General features: G+C 52.1%; 1 protein-coding gene across 3 annotated transcripts in view; it reads right to left on the bottom strand.

The window, feature by feature from the left end:
• Positions 1-21,926, bottom strand: part of KAZN (kazrin, periplakin interacting protein) — a 527,299-nt gene that overhangs the window by 66,714 nt on the left and 438,659 nt on the right. For all 3 annotated transcript variants that reach the window (XM_018060597.1, XM_018060598.1, XM_018060599.1), the window contains 2 exons: positions 15,748-15,884; positions 6,276-6,446 (listed from right to left, as the gene is read on the bottom strand). In XM_018060597.1, the coding sequence (XP_017916086.1) occupies positions 6,276-6,446; positions 15,748-15,884 (308 nt within the window). The remainder of the gene's footprint in view (positions 1-6,275; positions 6,447-15,747; positions 15,885-21,926) is intronic.

The raw sequence follows: 21,926 nt of genomic DNA on the forward strand, positions 1-21,926 counted from the left end.
CGCTGTTCACTTACTACAGGAGCAACGGAGCAATCCTTTCACTGAAGGAAGGAGCCGGGCTGGGTGTGTCTTGGAGCTGCTACGTGCCTGCAGCCAGCCCACCAGCATCATGGACTCGTTTCCTGGACCAGCGCGCCTCACTGGGGACCACATCTGCTCTCCCCTCCAGGTGTCTGTGCATCTGGCCTCCTAGCCCTCCATCTGTGTAGTTGGCTGCCCTACAGGTGGACTCTGGTGGGAAGTGAGCACCCGTTCAGTCTGCCATCAGCGCTAACTCTCAGCTCTGCCCTCTTGCAAACACCCCCAGCCACACACATGGAAAGCACAGGCAAGTCCAAGTCACCCCCCGAAATGAGCAGCCCCTTGAGGCAGCGTAGAAAGAGGCCTGGGCAGGACCACTCTCCTGTCCCTACCTGGCTTCCTTCTCCCAGGTAGAGCCTCACCTCTGTCTAGGCCTGAGAGCAGCACCTTCTGGGAATAACTCAGCAGCTTGGCATTATTACTGCCTGACAATGTGGAGGAGCCTACCTTTAGTCCTGCAGGACAGGGCGGGTGTGTCTGTGAGTTCTGAGCAGAGGAACCTGTGACAAACTGTCCACTCATGAGTTTAAATCTCCAAGACTGAGCAAAACAGAGATGTGAACTGCAGATGAGGCATATAAAGTCTAACTTAGAATACTTGCATGTACACACACATACACACACTCTCTCATTGGTGCACTGGATCTTTTTTTCTTTTTGGTGGCAATCTGCACATTTCTCTCTCTACTAATCTCTTCCATTGGATGCAATTCAACACTAGGAGCTCGCTCTTCTCTCTGCGCCTACACGCCCTGCTGGGCACCCTGAACCCACATTTTTGAGCTCCTGGGAACTGGTGAATTGGCTCAAACACCCTCATGTGACAAAAGTCAGACAGAACACGGTGCAAACTCCATTTCAACTATTTGACTTGCTGTGTGATCTGGAGCAAGTTACTCCACCACTCTGAGCCTTAGGTCTTCACAGTAAGATGGGGAACTAACAGGGATCATTGTCCGTAAGTGCGCCCCCTGGAGTTGTGGGACAAGGCAGCCTAGTACAGCGCCTTGGAGCCTGGGCTCTCGGATCCAACAGCCTGGATCTGAGCCCAGCTCTGCCACTTCCTAGCTGGGGGATCCTGAGAGAGGCCCCTCGCCTATGCCTTCACACCCTTATCTGTCTGATGAGGAAACGTGGCCGCTATGGAGAGCACTTGGCCTATGGTTTAAAAAAATAGGCTCAATAAATGTCAGTGATTGTTATTATGAAACAGTTGCTACTTCACAAGTAGGAGTCAGACATGGAATAATTCACAGGAAGGCCCAGGATACTGTCTGGTTTGCCGTCCAACAGTAGCAGGCTGTTAGGATTATTTATGCCTCTGTGAGATTGGATAATCCAGGAAGTAGAAGGGAAGAGGAGTGTGGAGCCCTGCCCTGCTCCCCCTCAGGTTCCTAACTGCCTGAAGGCCAGGCTGTGTTTCCAGTCAGAGAGTTGGCCTGACCTGTGAGGGATGCTGCGAGTGAGGCTCACTGGCTTATCAAGGGATCTGTGCTTGTTGAGGGGCTTCCCAGGTGGCACTGGTGGTAAAGCACCCACCTGCCAATGCAGGAGACATAAGAGACGAGGGTTTGATCCCTGGGTAGGGAAGATCCCCTGGAGGAGGACATGCCAACCTACTCCAGTATTCTTGCTTGGAGAACCCCGCGGACAGAGGGGCCTGGCAGGCCACAGTCCAGAGGGTTGCACAGAGTCGGACACGACTTAAGCGACTTCCCAGGTGGCACTGGTGGTAAAGCACCCACCTGCCAATGCAGGAGACATAAGAGGCATGGATTTGATCCTGGGGTGGGGAAGATTCCTGAGGGATATCTCTCCCGCCAAAGCCTGAGAGGATTTCAGGGCAGGAGCCTTTCAACCAAACATGAGAAGGTCATGCTCGGGGGGACTCCAGCTGCACAAATGCTGCCTTTGCACTGAACAGTCATCATGTTGGCGACAAGCGGACTCGACGACCGTCTTCCTGGGCTTAACCACTGTGACCCTGTCCCAGATCTCAGGATGTGGTGGCAGTGGGTCCAGCGTGGAGGCACCAGAATGAGCTGATAAGGCAATACTGGGTGCATGCCTTCTCCAACCAACCCACAGGGTGGAGAGAGGCCCTATGGGGGACAACGTCAGGCTTGGGCAGGCTCTGACCCTCACATGTGTGGCTGGGGGTCTGACCTCAGGCCCAGTGCTTGGAGCTGGCTGTGGGCAAGGGCTGGTCTGCTGGGCCAGGATGGCAGTGGTCCAGGGCTGGGAGGTGTGCTGTATGGCCAGGCTGATTTCCTTAGAGGGAGGGCAGGGGTGGTGCCAACCCAGAGCACAGCTGTTAAAAAAGGAACCAAAACCACCCTTGTCCCCCTGCTGCTCGACCCTGCCTCTCACTGGTCCTCAGTGTGTCAGCTGTCATTGTTCACATGTGAGGGAACTAAGGCCCAGGCCATTCAAGGTCACACTATGACCAGCTAGTAGACAGGACATGAGAATCCACAACTCTTCATCTAGGGGTGGCCTGAGGACAGGATGGTCTCCATCATCAGTAAGAACAGCTAACGTCCACTGATGGTGGATGGTGAGCCTACCTTCATCCCTCATCACCACATCTCACAATCACCCTAGGAGGAAGGTCTTATATACATGGACACAGGCTCAGAATGTTAAGTCACTTGTCAAAGGTCACACAGCCATAAAATGCAGGACCCAAACTGCATTTGGGACAGTGTTAGAACTGAACAATCAGGGTGCAAACAGATGCCAAGATGAGGGGATCCCACACTCCATTCTTGAGAAACATCCTGCTCTACAGAAGAGTGGTTCTCACCAGGGTGAATCCTCTCTCCATCCAGGGAACTCTAGGAAATGCCTGGAGACTTCCCTGTAGTTGGGAGGTGCTACTTGTGTCTAGTAGGTGTAGGCCAGGGATGGGTATTGTTGCACACCCAGAGACTTCTCTGACCCCAAATGTCAACAGTGTGGAGGGCGAGAAGCCTTGATTACAGTGTACACAGTAAACTTGAGAATTGTTTCCTGTTTTGGAGAAGCAATGTTGATACAAAACAACAAAAGTCTAGGCCACCAGGAACCAGGCTCCGGGGGAATGGCCTTGCACCTGGGATAGGTGAGGGGGAAACCTGTGACTGCTGGGCTGGCAGCCCTGTCTCCAGCCTGCTCGCTGATAAGACGGGGTGTCTCCTCCAGGCCAGCACCTGGGCGTCCTTTCAGAGGCCTCCCATCACGGAGCGCGAGGACTGCCGGACTCCCAGCTCTGCCTCTCAATTCTCTGGTCAGGTCTGGGTGAGCTTCCTGCATGCCAGACCTATTTCCACATCTGTGAAATGGGCACAGTAAGAATATACAGCTCACTGGAGTGACTGAGTGTTCTCGAATTAGATAGTGGTAATGGTTGTACAACTTTGTGAACATACTAAAAACCACTAAATTGTACATCATAAAAGGATGAATTTTATGGTATGTGACTAGTATCGCAATAAAATAGCATGCTGAACAGTTTTTAAATGAACAAAACCACCACCACAGGGTGGTGCCGTGGAGCCAGTGTGTCTACAGAGGTGAAACTGCTCCTTGGGTGGGAATGCCGAGTTCCGCCAGGAGTTGTTATCAGGAGATGTCCCCTCCCCAAGGGTGGGAGCCTCAGGTGCCGTCACCAAACACCAAGAGAGGTGTTCATTTCTTGGGAAGCTGTGTCTCTTTCTTACTCAAGTGAAGCAGCCCTTTTCAGCTGCATAGGGTATGTGGTGAAACCCAGCGGAGGCTGGGTAGGGAAGGGATGATTTCCTGATGTGGGACAGGGCCTGCTTGCCCCTCACCTGGCAGCTGCCTCGGGTCTTCAGTGTTGTGGGCAGGTCACTTAATGAAATTACCCATCACTGGTGCCATAGCCAGAACTCCTAGAGCAGGAATAAGCAGGTGACCCCAGATGGGCCATTTGGATATCCTGTACTGGATCAGACTTTTGAAAACTGAAGTGAAATTCAGAGGACAAAGGGTTCAGCTTCATCCTCCTGGCAGGGGTCACTGAGCGGACCATTCCAGATGGAATCCTGGCTTCGCCACTGGCTGTAGCTGCCTTGGCTCTGGCCCATTTCCAAGCTGACCCTCTACTTTCCCATTGCACCTGTGAGCTCTTGACTTCCTGCCAGCGCACCCTGTGTGCTCGAACTAGCCAGAGCTGCTTTCTGTTGCTTACAACGCAAGGACTTGGGGCACACATGCAGGGAAAGTGCCTTCCATCTGCTCTCGACTGGCCAGCAGTGCAGTGAGGGAAGCCAGACAACACTGACCGGAGTCAGCCGTCTTGGAGGCCTCTAGGCTGTGAAATTCTGCAATAGAGGGGACCTCCAGGGAAGCGGACACACCAACAACACAGGGGTTGTTACGGGCTGCTGATGTGACAGCAAACCCACCACCTTGAGCTGCAAATATTCACCTCTCTATTCACATTTAGCAGAGAGGTGTGATGCTGGCCAGAGGGAGGAGGCAAGAGCCCAAGTGCCACTGGCCTTAGGCTCTTAGAATCAAAGCAGGCTGAGTTATCCGGGCATGCTCAGAGTGGAAGTAGAGGTGAGCTGGCTCCTAATCCTGAAAGACACCAGAGTTGCCCAGGATGCCTGCAGCTAGTGGTCCATGGTGATGAGGACCCATCTGTTCATCCAGAGGACACCAGGAAGACTTGTCAGAATAGCGGTCTTGTCTCACGCTGAGCCCCCTTCCTAGATCTACAACTTGAAAGGTTTCTGTCTGGTCTGCGTGTGGCAGCAGGGCCGCCGGCACCACTGACCCCACTGATGGGAAGATCCCAGAGACTCGGCAGCTGGAACTTCTAGCCTGGGCAGCTCTCACCACTAGGGGTCAGCATTGGACATGGAGACTCAGGACGCAGAGGGTGGGATTGGTCCCAAGAAGTGGCCCATGGATCCTGACCTGCCCTGGGTGACCCCTGGTCCTGCAAGAAGTGCCTATTTAAATCCTCCCTGTTTTCACATCATCACTGACCCTGTACAGGAGTGGCTAAGTGCTTCTCCTGCACTATTTCATCGAAACCCTCACCAGAGCCCTATGCAGTACATGCAGGCTCCTCTGTCCACAGAATTCTCCAGGCAAGGCCATTGGAGAGGGTTGTCATTTCTTTCTCCGGGAAATCTTCCCGACCCAGGGACTGAACCCAGGTCCTGGACTGCAGGCAGATTCTTTACCATCTGAGCCACTGGGAAAACCATGGGCTATATGCAGGTATCCCTACTGACACCTGAGGGAGCTGAGAGCCAGATGGGTGAAGGGTTCTGCCCAAGGTCACACCGCTAGAAAGCAATGGGGGCTGTATTTGAACCCAGAGCCCATGGCAGCAACCACTGTTAGCTGGCATCAGAGCTCTCCAGAACACTGCGTTCTGGCTAAGAGCCAGGCGGGACTTCCCCAGGTCCTGTCCCAGGAATTCCCCTCCACACTCTCCTCCCACCCACCATTGTATTAAGCCTATGGTAGTTTCAAGGGCTTTAAATCACGAGGTCCCAGGACTTTCTCAAACACCTGGTGGGAAGGCAGGGTGGAATAAAGATCCTCACCCCTACCCCAGGACCAGGTAAAGGTCACGGAAGCTCACTGAACTTCAGTGAGCAGCCCAAGGTCACATAGGAGAAGGTAGAACAGAACTCCAGGGCTCTGGACCTTGGTTCTATTGCCTGACCAGGCTTGAAAACACCTAGACTCTATCTCCACAGGCAGGCTGCACATCTCCGAGGAAAACATAGTGTTTGAAAGTATTCTGAAGGATTGGTTTAGGTTAGAAAAAAAAAATAACATTTTTTTTTCCCTTGAGGATCCAAGCAATAAGACAATAGGGCGGAAAAATAGGGAGGAAAAAAAAAAGTAAATAGAAGCCACTTCTGATCTTACTACCCAGAGATAACCATTATTAATTTTTTGGTGTTTTTCCTCCCAAGGGTTAGCGGATGGTCTCGCAGCATTCCCACATGTCTGGCCCCAGGAAGGCAGATGGAAGGCTGTGTGGTTGAGATGAAAAAAAAGCAGAGCATCCCAGGTCCCGCCCCCCGCCTTAGTCCCGTCCCTCCAGGCTCCCACGTGAACCCACCAGCAAGCCTTGTCTCCCAGCACCTCCTGCTCCCAGAACGTGACATCACTTCCGGCAGGTGCCCCACCCAGCCTGTGTGGGCGAAGGGGCGGGGTCTCACCATGGCCAGCTCCGCCTCCAGCTCCTTCATCCGGTTGTCCTTGAGGTCCAGCTGGGAGCGCAGTGCTGTGGCGTGGTCCGTGGCCTCCTTGGCTTGGCGCCGCAGCTCCCACTTCTCGCGCTCCAGCAGGTCCTTCTCCTTAGCCAGAGCTTTCACGGCATCCTCGCTTTCCTGCGGGGAGAGGCCAGCATTACCAGGGGCATGGATGGGGCCAACCTTTGGCCAGGAGATGCCTAGAGGCCCTTGACCCCTGGACTAGCAGAACGTGCGGGGGTAGGGGTCCCCCATGCTCGGGCCCTGGAGGAAGAAAGCCTTGGGTTCAAGCCAGTCTCTGCCACACACTAGCTGGGAGACTGGAATAGAAACAAACCATTAGTTGATGCTCAGCCATTATTTTTTCAGTGGATAAATGAGCCAACGAATGTCATGAATAAGTTCTTTTAACTCAAGTCTTCGTTTCTCCATATTTGAAATGGGGGCAAGGAATCAACACTACCCTATCAAAGAACTGTTATAAAGATTAAATGACTCCATGTGAAGGAAATAAACAGAGTCTGATAAAAGGGTCAACAGTAGGTTTGGGCTTGGTCCTCTGTTCTATTGTTTGGTAATGTGTATGTCATGGGAAAACAGTGACAGAAGAGGCATCTACAGCCCGGCCACCTTGGGTGCCGTGGGGCCCTGTCACCATCTTACAAGGTTACAGCTGATGATGGGACAGGTTGGACCCTCAACTAGCTGTGGTGTCTGACTGCAGGGCAGTCCTCTGCCCTTCACCCTGGGCCCTGCTCCCCACTGGTCCATCTGCATGGGCTGTTTTCTCTGTGATGCTGAGGGGAGGGCCATGGGCTCCAGCTGTGCTCGTCCAGGAAATCCAGTAGACAAGGAATAGCTGGCTGGATCAGAGAACCTGACCTCTGTTAGCAAGAGCCAAATTTCATGGTCCGGGGCATCTTTCCCCTCTAGAGAAAGGGTCCCGGCAGGGGGCCCTGCCTACCCAACCAGCCACAGTCTTTTCACCCACTAAATTGGGAGCCAAACTCAAGGTCTCTGTAGCTTGGGTCCGAGCTGGGGGTAGCATCCTGCCTTGTCTAACGGCCTTGCAGCCAAATGCCTGACTTCCAGATGGTCAGAGACCAAGAGGCTGAGGGAAACATGTGCCCCTCCCTCTGCAGCTGTCACAGAGCTGGAGCTGTGGCCTAGGGTGTAGGGGAAGAGAAAGTCTGGGTCGAATTCTGGCTCTGAACGAATGAGTTGCAATGACTACTGTGCCTCAGTTTCCTCATCTATTACATGGGATCATAGCACCTATCCTTGAGGGTATTACCATGAGAACCAGACGAGATAATCCAAGTTCAGAGTTCAGCAGGGCACTGGGCACATAGCAGGGCTTCCCAGGTGGCGGCTAGTGGTAAAGAACCTGCCAGCCAACGCCGGAGACTTAAGAGATGTGGGTTCGATCCCTGGATCGGGAAGATCCCCTGGAGGAGGGCATGGCCACCCACTCCAGTATTCTTGACTGGAGCATCTCATGGTCAGAGGCGCCTGGCAGGCTACAGTCCATGGGGTCCCAAAGAGTTGGACACGACCAAAGCAACTTAGCAGGGCACACAGCAGGTGCTCACTCATTCATTCGGGATGCTCCTCAAATGTCTTCTTCAGGAGGCCTTTCCTGACCATCTATCTAAGAGCGGCCCCAGCCCTTCCCACCCTGTTTCTTATACCGGTACCTGACACTGTCATCCAACCAATATTTATGCATGCCACCAGCAGGCACAAATCAGACAAAAGTCTCTGTGCCCATGGAGCTTACAGTGAAAAGCCCTTCTGCCTGCTCTAGCTCATCAGCAGACGTCAGGGTCCCAGGGCAGCAGCCAAGAAACACTGCTGAGTAAAAGGAAGCATTCGTGGCAGTTGCTGTGACTGACTCTGAAGGCCAGCACAGGACAGCTCTTCCAGCTTGGGTGCGGGGAGGACACGAGTGTCTGTGTCAGCAGCCCCTGGCTTCTCAGTGGAGTCTAGAGCAGGTAGGGTGTGTATTGGGGGACGATCTCTTCTAGGACTGTCTCCTGGGGGCAGGATGCCTAGGTGTTAGTCTCCATTCCATCCATGGCAAGCTGTGACACACTGAGAAAGTGATGTTAACTTCCCCACACCTCAACCACCTCCTGTGTGAGCCAGAGCCACTTTCACATCTCCAGAGTGACGGTCAAAGAAGCTGGTAACGCAAGATGCAAAGTAACATGAACTTCCCCAGTAGTCCAGTGGTTAAGAATCCATCTGTAATGCAGGGGGCAGGGGTTCAATCCCTGGTCAGAGAACTAAGATCCCACATGCCTCGGGGCAACTAAACCTGCCTGCCTCAACTGAGACCCAATGTAGCCAAATAAATATGTTTTTTTAAAAAGATGCAAAGTAACAGATGGCACTATTGTAAAATCCCAGGCAAGCTGTACCGTCAGGTTCTGGAAGCAGGCTCTCCAATGCAGGGAGGTACTCCACCACTACTTATTTCTCCTTTCCTTCCCTTTTTGAAGCTTTCTTCAGGTGGGGTCAGTGCAATAGCTGACAAGTATGGCCCCCTGCGTCACATGATGGACCAGCCAGCTCTTTCCCCAGAAGCTGGGGACCATGTCCCAGCATCCATCCTCAGTACCTAGCAGCAAGCCTGGTCATGGAATATCCCCATGCTATGAAGTGTGTGGATCAGAACCACTGAGAGCTGGTTGGTGTACAAGAGACTGCCTACCACATATTCCCAAATTAAAAAGAAGGTCCACTAGAACCCTCAGGATCAGCTTTGTCTCCGTGTCTCTTTGCTGTCCCTAGCTCCACTAGTTGTGAGCAGATTGGAGGTTCAGGCTGTGGGGGTTGGCGGGGGGTAGGTCGGTGGGTGGCGGAGGCTGTAGGTGCTTTCTGCCTCAGTAAAGACTCTGACACCCACGACCACACCCCTGGCAGGAGTACAGGGCTCAGTAACAACTGTCATGGAATGTTCCGTACACATGTCAAGTATGGTGCTGAGGGTTTCAGCTGCATTATTATATTTAAACAACCACCTGTGAGGCACGGACTGTGATTATCCCCATTTTACAGATGAGTAAACTGAGGCCATAGAGGTAAAATAACTTCTGCAGCCCCACAAATAGTGTGGTGGAGGTTCTCAATCCTTGATAGCAACAAAGGCAGGAAAGGAATTGAAGGAGACCTGCCCAAGGGGCTAGAACCTGATGGGGGTCAGGATGGCTAGAATTTATGAAGGTAGGACTTAGCCTGATTGTGTGGGGCCTCAGATGTCAAGCTGGCAGCTGAGGTCCCTTTGGGCAGCTGGGAGCTGAGCCCTGGCAGCTGGAGCTCACCGGACAGAAGTAGGGGCATAATGAGGAGGGGGCTTCAGGGGGAGACAGGTCTGGCCAGGGGGGTAATGGCAAGGTGGTCTGTTTTGACTTCACCACCCAAGATCTCTCAGGGCCCAGCCATTGCCCAGCTTGCTGAGACCTTCCTCAGTTGTGTTTATGGAGAGTCCCCCAGTCCCACTCCAAACCATGGACCTGTGACAGGGAACATGCCTCTGGCTTAGCTTCCTGGGATACTGCAATTCTGTGAACGTTCTGGTTGGGCCCCAAATCGCTCATTTCTAAGCCTGTGCCTGTGCTGACCTTCCCTGCCCATCCTCTCCCCTCCTACCCCCAACCCCCAGCTCAGAGACCTGGGCTCCTATTACCTGCTCTGGGTGAGGCCTGCAGGGGGGCCCCCAGAAGAGCTGGGTGAGCCATGGCAGGCTGAGTGGCTGGACATCAAGAGCGGTGGGGACCTGAGGTTCCATTCATCCTGTTCACTGGGACATTTTTTCTTGCACATAAAATGCAAGCCATTAAAACAAAAAAAAGTTGCAAGATCTTGGATGAGGTGGAATAAAACCAAAATTTGTGGTTTTAGCGTCTCCAAACTAGCCCTAAATATACAGCTCTGGGTCAGTTACTGGACGCTTTGGTGCCTCAGTCCTCCCATTTGTAAACTGGGGTTGGATTCAACAATGAATAAATATCGTCACAGTGTTGCTGGGCTTCCCTGGTAGCTCAGATGGTAAAGACTCTGTCAATGAAGGAGACCTGGATTCAATCCCTGGGTCGGGAAGATGCCCTGGAGGAGGAAACAGCAACCCACTCCAGTATTCTTGCCTGGGAAGTCCCATGGACAGAGGAGCCTGGTGGGCTGCATTTCACTGGGTCGCAAAAGAGTCGGACATGACTTAGCGACTAAACAACAGCAGCTCCCCATAAAATAAGATAGCAGTTTAAAAAATTGAGTGTTTTCCAAATTCTGTTTTTCTGAATGACTCTGTAGGATCTTATGAAGCTATTCCATGCGAGTGACACTGATGCTCAGTGGTGACCGTCTATGCCTGCCTGGGGCTGCTGCAGCCACAAGGCCTCAGCGTCACACCACACCTCTCTTCTTGCTGGACTTAAGAGATGCCCCCAGTTATCTGTGACTTAAGAAAAATGGCACCACGCTGGAGGAAGGTGGCTCCCCATGGGGATTTTTATTCCCAAGTATCAGCACAATTATAAAAATGAGTTTGATGCCCTAGTTGAAAGATATTAATAGAAGAAATGCTTGTTATTAAACCCCAGGTCGGTCACAGTGCCACCGCCAGGCACAGCACACCTCCCACAGCTGATGGGCGTGGCCACGATCTCTTCTCTGTGGTGTGCCTTGGGTTGCCCTGTAAACAGTGAATCTCAAAAGCAACTCATTTGTTCATCTATACAGGTACAGAGCAGTGTGGGAGGCCAGTATGGGCCAGGTGTTATGCAAATGAGCATCAGAGCCTAAATGCCTGGGTTTGTATCCTGCTTCCTCTCTTTACATAACTGTGTGACCCTGCGTGAGCGACTTGACCTACGTCTCAGCTTTCACCTCTGTGAAATGGGGCTAACAGGGACAATCATACCGCATAGGGTTGCTGGAAAAATACCAGATGCAAAGAGATTACAACAATGCCTGCAAACAGTAAGTCATCCTGTGTCAGGGGGTGATAGGTGGCTTCTGAAGATGGCCATTGTCAGAGTGTGTGAAATGGCCTTTTCTTTTTGATCCTCTTAGCCTTTTATCATAAGCATCACATGCCTTCTTTTCTTATTTTATTTATTTACACCACACAGTTTGCAGGATTTTAGTTCCCTGACCAGGGATCAAACCCAGGCTATAGCAGTGAAAGTGCCAAGACCTAATCACTGGACCACCAGGGAATTCCCCCCTCTTTGCTTTTCTGATCTGGCTCTATCCTCCTTCAAGGTGCATGTACCCTGGGAATACTTTCCCCACCCCCATTCCTAGATCCTCTGGGACCCTCGGAACTTCCCAGAAGGTCCTGTCTGGGTTACTTTTCTGCGTGGTTCTTGCTTTTTTACCGAGACTCTCCCATTCTCCTGGAGGCAGGGTCCATGACTGGGGTCTGTGTGAGGCCAGCTAGGACCTACTGTGAGAAACACTCTCATTAGCCCAAACTCAAAAGAATGGACTTGGAGACACAAGGTGTAGGGGGAAGCCAGGCTTTAATGACTGTCTTGCAAGATGGAGTGTCCGGTGGGCAGGAACACCCAGAGTCGTTTCACAGAGCAAGTTACCGTAGCGTGTGAGTCCCTCCCCCAGGTCCCCACTGGCTGAGTACCATGGGGTGAACAATCTGCTGGGACACCACCTAAGTTTGTTCCCTCCCTCTTTATGGGCTGGCCCCTCCCTGACAGCCCTGCAAAAAGATCTAACCAGTCACTCCTAAAGGAAATCAACCCTGAATATTCACTGGAAGGACTGATGCTGAAGCTGAAACTCCAGTACTTTGGCCACCTGATGCGAACAGCTGACTCATTAGAAAAGACCCTGATGCTGGGAAAGGTTGAAGGCAGGAGAAGGGGAAACAGAGGATGAGATGGTTGGATGGCATCACCGACTCAATGGACTGAGTTTGAGCAAGCTCCAGGAGATGGTGAAGGAGAAGAAAGCCTGGCATGCTGCAGTCCATGGGGTTGCAAAGAGTTAGACACGACTGAGTGACTGAACAGCCTCCTTGACATCTTGTTTCCTCCATTCCTGCACACCCATTTACATTCTTATGTTTTGAATTTACCAATAGGATGAGCCCAGTGAAACCCTATTCCTGTTCTTATGTTTTAAATTCACCAATACAATGAACCCCTGTGAAAATCCTAGGCATCCCGCCCTCCCTTTTTTTTGCCCAGACTTTCCGGTTTTGTAAGCCTTATAGCTATCGGCTATTACATCAGCAAGCTGTCACTCAAAGCTAGCTATTCTTGAAAATAGACCACTTTGTCTTTTATTTCTTACACTGCTCCCGCCCAGCCAGGAGCTTCCTAACAGTGGGCGGCCATGTGCTTCTCTGGGTTTGCTTGGGGGGACCATCACCAGGCTGTGGTGGATGAGGGGCCCATAGAAGGGCCCTGAAACCCACTGCGGAATTTCATGATCAAATGCCTGACTCTGAATCCACAGAGGTGGTAATAATAACAACAACAACAACAACAATAATAGCAAGCATCCCCCCCACCGCCCCCCGCCCCGTGCTTTCTGTGCACCAGAAGCTTCAGTGCCAACAAGGCTGGGCTCCAAGTACTTGCTATCATTATCCCAGTTTTAAGGATAAGGCCACTTGGCTAGCAACTGGCAGAGGTGAGATTCTAAACCTTATCTGGTCTTAATCTCTGTGTCACCTGCCTTCAGGGCCAAGTGTGATGGTTAATTTTATGTGTCAACTTCACTGGTCCATGGGGCGTTCAGATTTTCGGCTAAATATTATTTCTGGCTGTGTCTGCGATGCTGTTTCAGATGAGATCAACATCTAAACTGGTGGACTCAGTGGATGGCTCTCCCCAGTGTGAGTTGAGCATCATCCAATCCTTTTGAAGCTTGAGTAGAAAGTGGAGGAAGGAAGAAACTGCCCTCCCTACTTGAGAGCTGAACTGGGGATGGGTCTTCTCCTGACCTCGGATGGAACTTACAGCTTGGCTCTCAGGCCTCTGGCCTCTGCCTGGATGAGGCACTGGCTCTCTTGGATTTCCAGCTTGTAGATGGCAGATCATGGGACTTGTTGGCCTCCATGATCACGTGGGCCAATTCCTTCTAATAAATCACGCGCTCTCTCTCTCTCTCTCTCTCTATATATATATATACATCACTTCTCTGGAGAACACTGACTAACACACAAGGAAGCTGATGACTTGAGGACAAGTGGTGTCAAGGACAAGGACAGCCTGGGGCCTGCCCCTTGCCCTTGGGGACAGCACATCCCTGGAAGCAGGTATCACTGTGGGCTGATACTCTGGCCCCTGCCCCGTGTCACCTGGCCTCAAACAAGGGTGACCATATTTCCCTGTGGATGGGCATGGGGCCACTTGAGCAAAGGTTCTCTCTGTCTCACCTGCTGGAGAAAGATCAGGTTCTTGGGACCTACTACAGATGCTTCAGCTAGGAAAGGAGAATGGACAGAGGTGGACTGAGAGAGGTGGTAGTCTTATAGTCCAAATGTTTGTCCCACCAAAATTCATATGTTGAAACCCCAGGGCCTTCCCTAGTGGTCCAGTGGCTAAGACTTCACACTCCCAATGCAGGGGGCCTGAGTTCAATCCCTGGTCAGAGGCCTAGATCCCACATTCCACAACTAGAGATCCTGCATGCCACAACTAAGACCTGGCACAGCCAAATAAATAAATACTTAAAAAAGAGAGAGAGAGAGAATGTGATTATTTTAGGAGGTGGGACCTCTGGGAGGTGCTTAGGTCATGAGGGTAGAGCCCTCATGAATGGGATTAGTGCCCTTATAAGAGACCCTAGAGAACTCCCTTGACCCTTCTGCCAAGTGAGGACACAGAGGAAATCTGGGACTCAGAGAAGAGGACCAAGAAAGCAGGTAGCAGTGGTTCCCATTCCACCTCTCTGCTTCCACAGGTTGCTGACTCAGTGCCACTCTCTGTCTGCAAGTGACAGGCATGGGGAGGCCAACTTCCAGGGACTGAGCTCACCCACTGTAGAAGGACAAGCATGAGAAGCTGGGGCCCTGCTGCTTGGGGCTGACACCAAGGGCAGCTGGGAAACTGTGGACCATTCAGAGGCTGTGGATGCCTGGCCCAGGGAGCTCCCCCAGGGCTGTTTTCATTCTGGAAAGGAAGGGAGCTGTATACTTGGGCAGTGAGAGGAAGAGTCAGTGCTGCAGACCAAAGAGGGCTGTGGGGATGAAGCATTTAAATTCAGATCCTGTCTCTGAAGTTCCTGCCTGCGGACTCCGGCTCAGAGGCAACACCTGTGAGTGTACTCATGCAACCAGCCCACCAGCTGTTGGAAGAACTGCTCAAAACTCCTATGCCTGAGGAAACTTACAAGTCTCCCACCTCCATTTTCTCTGCAGAGTACAAGCAAACCTCGGTCTCACTCACTGTCATGTGGTATCAGGCACAGGGCAGTTTTCAATAGATTTTCTGTCCTGCTCACCAGGAGGTTACAACTCTCCCCCTGCAAACACAGCGGCTCACAAGGCCTGCTTGCTTCTGGGGACTGACTCTCTTTCCTTTGTGTTTCAGTACTCTGTATGGCATGTACGTGTGCTAAGTCATGTCCGACTCTTTGCGACCCTATGAACTGTAGCCTACCAGGCTTCTCTGTCCATGGGACCCTCCAGGCAAGAATACTGGTGTGGGTTGCCATGCCCTCCTCCAGAGGATCTTCCAACCCAGAGATCAAACCCACGTCTCTTACATCTCCTAAATTGTCAGGCAGGTTCTTTACCACTAGTGCCTCCTGAGAAGCTCTCTATGGCAGGACCACAGAAGATATACCAGATATTGACTGAACCAAATTCCCCAGTCATCTGACCAGAAACTCCTACTCACCCCACAGAGCCTGACTTGTATGTCACCACCTCTGTGAAGCCTTCCAGGACTCTCTCCTGGGAGGCAGAATTTCCTGCTATCTCATGGTTCTCCCCACTCTCTCTTCACACTCTTACTACGCAAAGTTGACATTTACTGAGCCTCATGTGTAATGCTCTGTATCCATCATCTCACAGGGTCCTCATCATAGCTCTTCAAGGTCTGCACCATGATCGCCATTTTGCAGATGAGGAAACTGAGGCTCTGAGAGGTTAAGGAGATGCCCAAGGGCATACACATGGGGAGCTGGGATCTGAACCCAGACCAGCTGGAATCCGGAGCCTACACTGTCACCAACTGGGCCTCCTGTCCAGGCTGGTTTGCCCAGGAGACACAGAGCTATGATTAGGGGCTGAGTGTGTTCATCTCAGCACCCAGATCCAGGCCCGACACTTCAGGGATTTCCCCCGTGAGTGTAAGAGGGCACGAGTAGTCCTCCTGTGTTCTGAGGTTCGAGGTCGGGCCCTGTGCTGGGTGGGGAGCCAGGGTCTGGTGTCTGGAGGATCGGGGCTGGGTGGGGTGCCGACCTTGCGGTGCTGCTCGTAGTTGCGAATGAAGTCGCGAAGCTGCTCCTCGCGGCTCTCCAGCGTGGCATACAGCTGCTGCATCTGGTTCACCAGGTCCGTCTTCTCACCCTTTAGGCGCTTCCGGTCGGCTTTCATGGCTGGAGGACAGAGGACTGAGTCAGTTCCCAAGATCCTAGCTGCCTGTCAGCCCGAATGCAAACACTGAGAAGGGACCCTTTTCTCTACCCCTTCATGAACAGGGGAGGAAACAGGATTCAGAAAGAGGACGTTTCTGTCCCAGGCTCCCACATCACTCAGTGGCATTCCCTGGATTCAAACTCAGGCCCTCCTATCTCTATAGAGTCCCAATTCTCATTTCTTACTTTTACTGACCCAGCCGAGGGCTGGGGGGAGGCAGTCCCTGACTGAAGGTCTGTTCCCGCCCTGAACTGGCTAGATCGAGTGAAAGAGCTGGAGGCCTGGTGAGGTTGTGACTCCCTCCACCCAGGAAGCTGATGGGACCCTTTATTTCCTGCTGAAATGACCTCTCAGAGTCCAATATGAGCCACCAGAACTTAGCCCAGCCCAATAGTTCACTGTGCCATTCCCTTCATGGGGAAAAGTGTCTGATTAAAAACACTCAGCAAGTTATGGGACCAAAAGTATGAGCAACAGAGGCAAAAACAGAGAGATGGCACTTCATCAAAATTAAAAACTTTGTGCTTCAAAGGACATCATGGAGGAAGTAAACAGACAATGCAAGGAACAGGAGGACATATTGTAAGTCATATCTGATAAGGGGCTTATATGAAGGAAGAGCATATAAAGGACTTGGAAAGCTCAAACAGGCAAAAGACCTGAACAGATATTTCCCCGAGAAATGGCCAATAAACACCTGAAAAGGTGGCTACATCCTCAGTCTTCAGGGAAATGCAAATCAAACCCATAGTGAGATGCTATTTCATACTCAGCATGGCTAAAATATAAAAAGAAGACAGTAACAAGTGTTGACGAGGATATGGAGAAACTAGGACCCTCTTACACTGCTGGTGGGAATGACAGCCTGAGAGTTTCTCAAGTGATTAATCATCAAGTTTCCCTATGATCCAGCAATTCCACTCCTAGGCATTTATCTAAGAGCAATGAAAACATATGTCCACACAGAAACGTGTATACATGTGTTCACAGCATCTTTAATCATAATAGCCAAAGGGGAAAGGACCAAATGGCCGTTAATTGATGAATGAATTTTCAACAATGTAGCAATCCATATAACATATATTATTTGACAATAAAAAGAAACAATGATTCATGCTGCAACGTGATGAATCTTGACAATATTATGCTAAGTGAAAGGAGCCAACCACAAAGGGCCACATGCTGTAGGATTCCATGTATATGGAATGTCCAGAATAGGGAAATTTGTGGAGATTGAAAGATTAGTGATTGTCTTGGGCTGGGGTGGTAGAAGGCGTGGGGGCTGGAGACTTGGGGGTGTAGCCAAAGGGCTGGATTCAAAGTGATGCACCCCCATTTAAAGTGATGCAAATACTCTAATACTGATGTATAGCTGAATACATGTGAATATAATAAAAACAATTGAATTATGTACTGCAAATGGATGGATTGTATGCTGGGTGAATTGTATCCCAGTGACGCTGTCTCACACACACACACACACACACACACACACACACACACACACACAGCACACAGGGCATTCCACGCAGCCTCCTGGCAACAGGTGCTCCCTCCAGATTCTGCTCACTGCACTGGCTCTGCAGTGAAGGGAGTGAAGACAGGCACGCTCAGGCTTGTGCAGGGCAGGCTCCAGCATCAGGGTGGCCCCCCCTGCTTTTCCAGGGTCCCCAGAACTCTGTCCCCTCCCCGCTCTGTGGAGAGAACACTGAGGAAAGAACTGTGGAGGTGGTGGGAAAGGGGCAAAGCAACTCCTCAGCTCTGGAAGCTTCCAGCCTGTGATGGCGCAGAGTGGTTAAGTCATTTGCTCGGTGTCACACAGCCACATCTGACCCCAAGGCCCAAACACTTGACCTGGCCTTATGCTGCCTCTACAGGGAAGCCCCCCAAATCCCAGAGGGTCCTGGCTCCACAGCTAGCTGAGGGCAATGATATGGGGCAGGCAATGGTGGTGCCCCCCATCTCGTCCTGGATGCTGAACCTACAAACTTAGCTTCTGATATGAAAAAGTATGGCATAAGGACCGGGGACCCTGCGCTGTGGCTCAGAGCCTGACGTAAGCTGCATTTCCACCCTCCTCCCCCAGCCCAGCACCACCTGCAGAACAGGGCAGAGGCAGGTCGGCTGGAGCAGTGTTGGCACGTGCAAGGAGCCACAGAGAGATCTTGCAGTGGGGACTCTGGGTCTTGGGGGTGGCTTTATTAATTTAAAAAATTAATTAATTAACATCTGGGTCTTCTTTGCTGCATGTGGGCTTTGTCTACTTGTGGCAAGCAGGGCTCACACATTGTGGTGGCTTCTCCACTGTGGAGCACAGGCCCTAGGGTGCGTGGGCTTCCACAGCTGTGGCTCACGGGCTCTAGAGCATGGGTTCAATAGCTGGGTGCACGGGCTTCACTGCTCTGTGACATGTGGAATCTTCCCAGATCAGTGATCGAACCCGTGTCCCTTGCATTGGCAGGTGGATTCTGCACCACTGGACCAGCAGGGAGGTCCATGGGGCGGGGGGCTTTAAATTATAGCTTTTAGTTTCCTGGCTCCTGCAGCTGGACTTGTCTCCTTCATGGCCAGCTTGCCAGAGCAGCAACTTAGGTCAGCGAGGCTGGAATTCCAGGCCTGCTGGGCCTGACGCTGGGTTGGACCCCTGGCAGGCTGAGGATCGAGAAAACACGGACGCTGAATCTCTTGGAATGAATGCCAAGTGAAGACCACTTACAAATGAAGACAAGATGCCTCTGGAACCACGGTGAGAACCAAGAAGCTGCTGTGTCGTCCACCCAGCTTTTCAGGAGCACATCCACAACCCACTCTAGGGAACTCACACAGAGGAACAGGATCTGGGGGCGCCTGGGGATGCCTGTGCAGGCCTCAGGTGGGGAAGCGGGGGTGTGTCTCTCCATTGAGCCTGAACGCGCCTGTGCATCCAGGTGCTGTCACCCCAACAGATGGGGGGCTCCCCAAAGGGGGAATCAGAATTGTAACTATTTAGGGAAATAGGGAGGTTAGCCTGACAAACTCCCCAAGAAATAATGTAAACTACAGACATACAGCTATGAAAATTATACAATGAAAGTGTCCTTCCTTCCTTTGTCATAAGCATACTTTTATTTCTCCTTCAAAACTCTGTTTGACATTCTCCAAACATTCCTAACACAAGACGAGGTGACAGGTGATGCTCCGTGAGCAAGAATGACGATCTCTCTCTCTGAGACCAGTCTCCTGCCTCCTCCCCAAGTTCCCCAGTGCTCTGTTCTCCTTCTCCACCACCGGCTTCACCCAGGCGTGTCCCGAGCCGGCAGCTGGGCCACCGGAACCACTGCCATGGTGATGAAGATGTCATGCCCGGCAAACCCTGCGGGAAACCAGCCGGGCTCCTGGGAATGTGGGGACTCCAGGGGTGGGAGGGTGTGTGGGGAGGGACTGATTTTTCTAACTTGAGGCCAGATGTATAGAGAGTGAGCTAGAGGGTGGAACCAGGGGCCCAGGTGCGGCCCAAGACCATGGCGCTTCTCTGGGGACCTCACTTTTCTCAAGCTCCTGAGTTCTGCCTTTCCACGGCAGATTCCTTCCTCCTTCCCTGGCTCGGTCCCTACAGTACCTAACCCAGACGCGGGGCAGGGTGAGTGGCGTCAGCCCCAGTTCAATTTCTGCAAACACGACTCTTAGGAGGTGGAGACCAGAGAGAGAAGAGATGTCCCCTGACCCCAGCACAGCAGACCCCCACCTCCAGTGCCCAGGCAATGCGAGGACACAGCTGTCTTGTAAAAACAGTACAGGTTAACTGTCGGCTTCTGAGCTTCCGGGGGCTGTGGGCCTGGAGAGTGAGGGATTTTACGGGGCCCTTCTGAGCGTGAGACACACCTGCCCTGGAGGCTCAGATGGCAGAGAATCTGCCCACAATGCTAGAGACCCTGGTTCAATCCTTGGGTCTGGAAGATCCCCTGGAGAAGGGAATGGCAACCCACTCCAGTATTCCTGCCTGGAGAATTCCATGGACTGGCGGGCTACACTCCATGGGGTTGAAAAGAGCCAGACACGACTGAGTGACTAACACTAACTAACTCTGAGCATGAGGGGGGGGGTGGCGGTGGTCTCTTCTCACCCACAGGGGCAGTGCTGCAGTGAGAACCCCACTGGGCAGACAGGGACCAGGCTCTCAGCTTTTCCCTTGCCCAACCTCAGTTCCCCCACCATCATGGGCATGCTTAACTCTGTGAGCTTCCTTTGGCTCCTGAGGTCCTAGGAGACTTCGCTTTGATAACTGTCCCCCACAGACAAGTCCAAGGCCTCGGCCAGCATCACACAGCTAGGCGGGATGGGCCCTGGTCTGGGGTCAGAGGATCTTGGTTCTAGCCTTGGCTTGGAGTCCTAACCACTGGATGAGGAAATTCCCTGGCTCTGAGACCTTAGGCAAGTCATGTAATCTCCCTGAGCCTCAGTTTCCAAGATATCAGAACAATTCCCATGTGCCAGGCATGGCCCTAAGACCCTGATGGGTTTTGTCACTTAATTCTCACAACCACCTTATGAAGTCAGTCCGCGTTGTAGATGAGGAAGTGGGCACCCAGGGAGACTAAGGAACAAGGCCAGGCAGTGAGCGGCAGCCCCCTGGCCCTGACACTCACCCACCCTCCTATCCCATGGCCTTGCTGGCTCCCAAACCGCCAACCCCCAACAAACCTGCATGGCCCACTTGGTCTCATCTGCTCCTCAGGACTTTGGGCTGGGGGTTGGGGCTGCGCCTACCTTATGGAGGAGGGAACTGAGGCTCAAAGGGTTAACTGACTCACCAGGACCCATGCAGACCCTGGCCCTGCATCTTTGGCATCTGACCTTGAACCACTCATGCTCCTCTATCACCCCTACTGTGAAAGCGCATTATTGTGAACACAGAACCTGCATCGATCCAGAAAACCAGGGGATGATCCAAAAATTCACACCAGTTACTCCTGCTACAAGACACTGTTTCTGCAGCTGTTTTACAACCCCAAGGGGGCTTTCTGAGGTTTCCATTAAGGGCGGTGTGACATTCTTACACCCCAAGACTGCTCCGTGACTGCTGGAAGGAGGGTGTGTGTGTGTGTGTGCACGCGCGTGCGCGTGTGTGCATGTTTGTGTCAGCAGCTCCTAGGGAATCTTCCACCATCTATTCCTCCTACTTGCAGGATCCTCAGCCAGCCCAAGGCATGGACTCGTTCCACAGGGTCAGATTTCCCACTAGTCTGAGCTCAGAAGACTCCAGGCCTCGTTTTGGATGGTCCATGGACAAGAGACCTTGTGAAAATTCTAGCCTGATGATAAACATGGGCTCAGAGGTAGAGATGGGGTAGCCAGCAGGGTCCGCAGACCTGAGTCTGCAATGATGATCCCAGCTGCCGCCAGCAGGGGGTTCCCGTTCTTTTCCATTCAACATTCCTGACCGGTTAACCTCTTCAGCATCTACAGATTCTGAGAAAGCAGGGGTGGGCAGGCGGGAGCCAGAAGGGCTTGGCAAACCACTCTTATTAAACACTCACCAAAATGTTCTTCCAGATCAACTTCCCTTTACAAATGGGGAGACTGAGGCCCAGAGAGGGAAAGAATATCCACTATCACACAGCCGGTCAGCCCAGGTCTCCTGATTCTGAAGTCAACACCGTTGAGTGAAATACATTGGCAGTTCTGCTCCTCCCAGATGGAAACCACCTCCCTTTCTTCTCACTGCCAGGTGAGGTGGTTTGATCCACTCACACGGCCAATGAGTAGCGGAGCTGACACCTGACCCCAGTACTCTGATGCTCAGGCCCACGTTGTTCAGTTGCTCAGTTGTGTCCAATTCTTTGTGACCCCATGGACTACAGCCCGCCAGGCTTCCCTGTCCTTCACTATCTCCTGGAGTTTGCTCAGCTCATGTCCATTGAGTTAGTGATGCCACCCAACCATCTCATCCTCTGTTGTCCCCTTCTCCTCCTGCCTTTTATCTTCCCCAGCATCAGGGTCTTTTCCAGGCCCATGATCTCTGC

The sequence above is a fragment of the Capra hircus genome, chromosome 16, assembly GCF_001704415.2.
Source record: "Capra hircus breed San Clemente chromosome 16, ASM170441v1, whole genome shotgun sequence".
NCBI lineage: Eukaryota > Metazoa > Chordata > Mammalia > Artiodactyla > Bovidae > Capra > Capra hircus.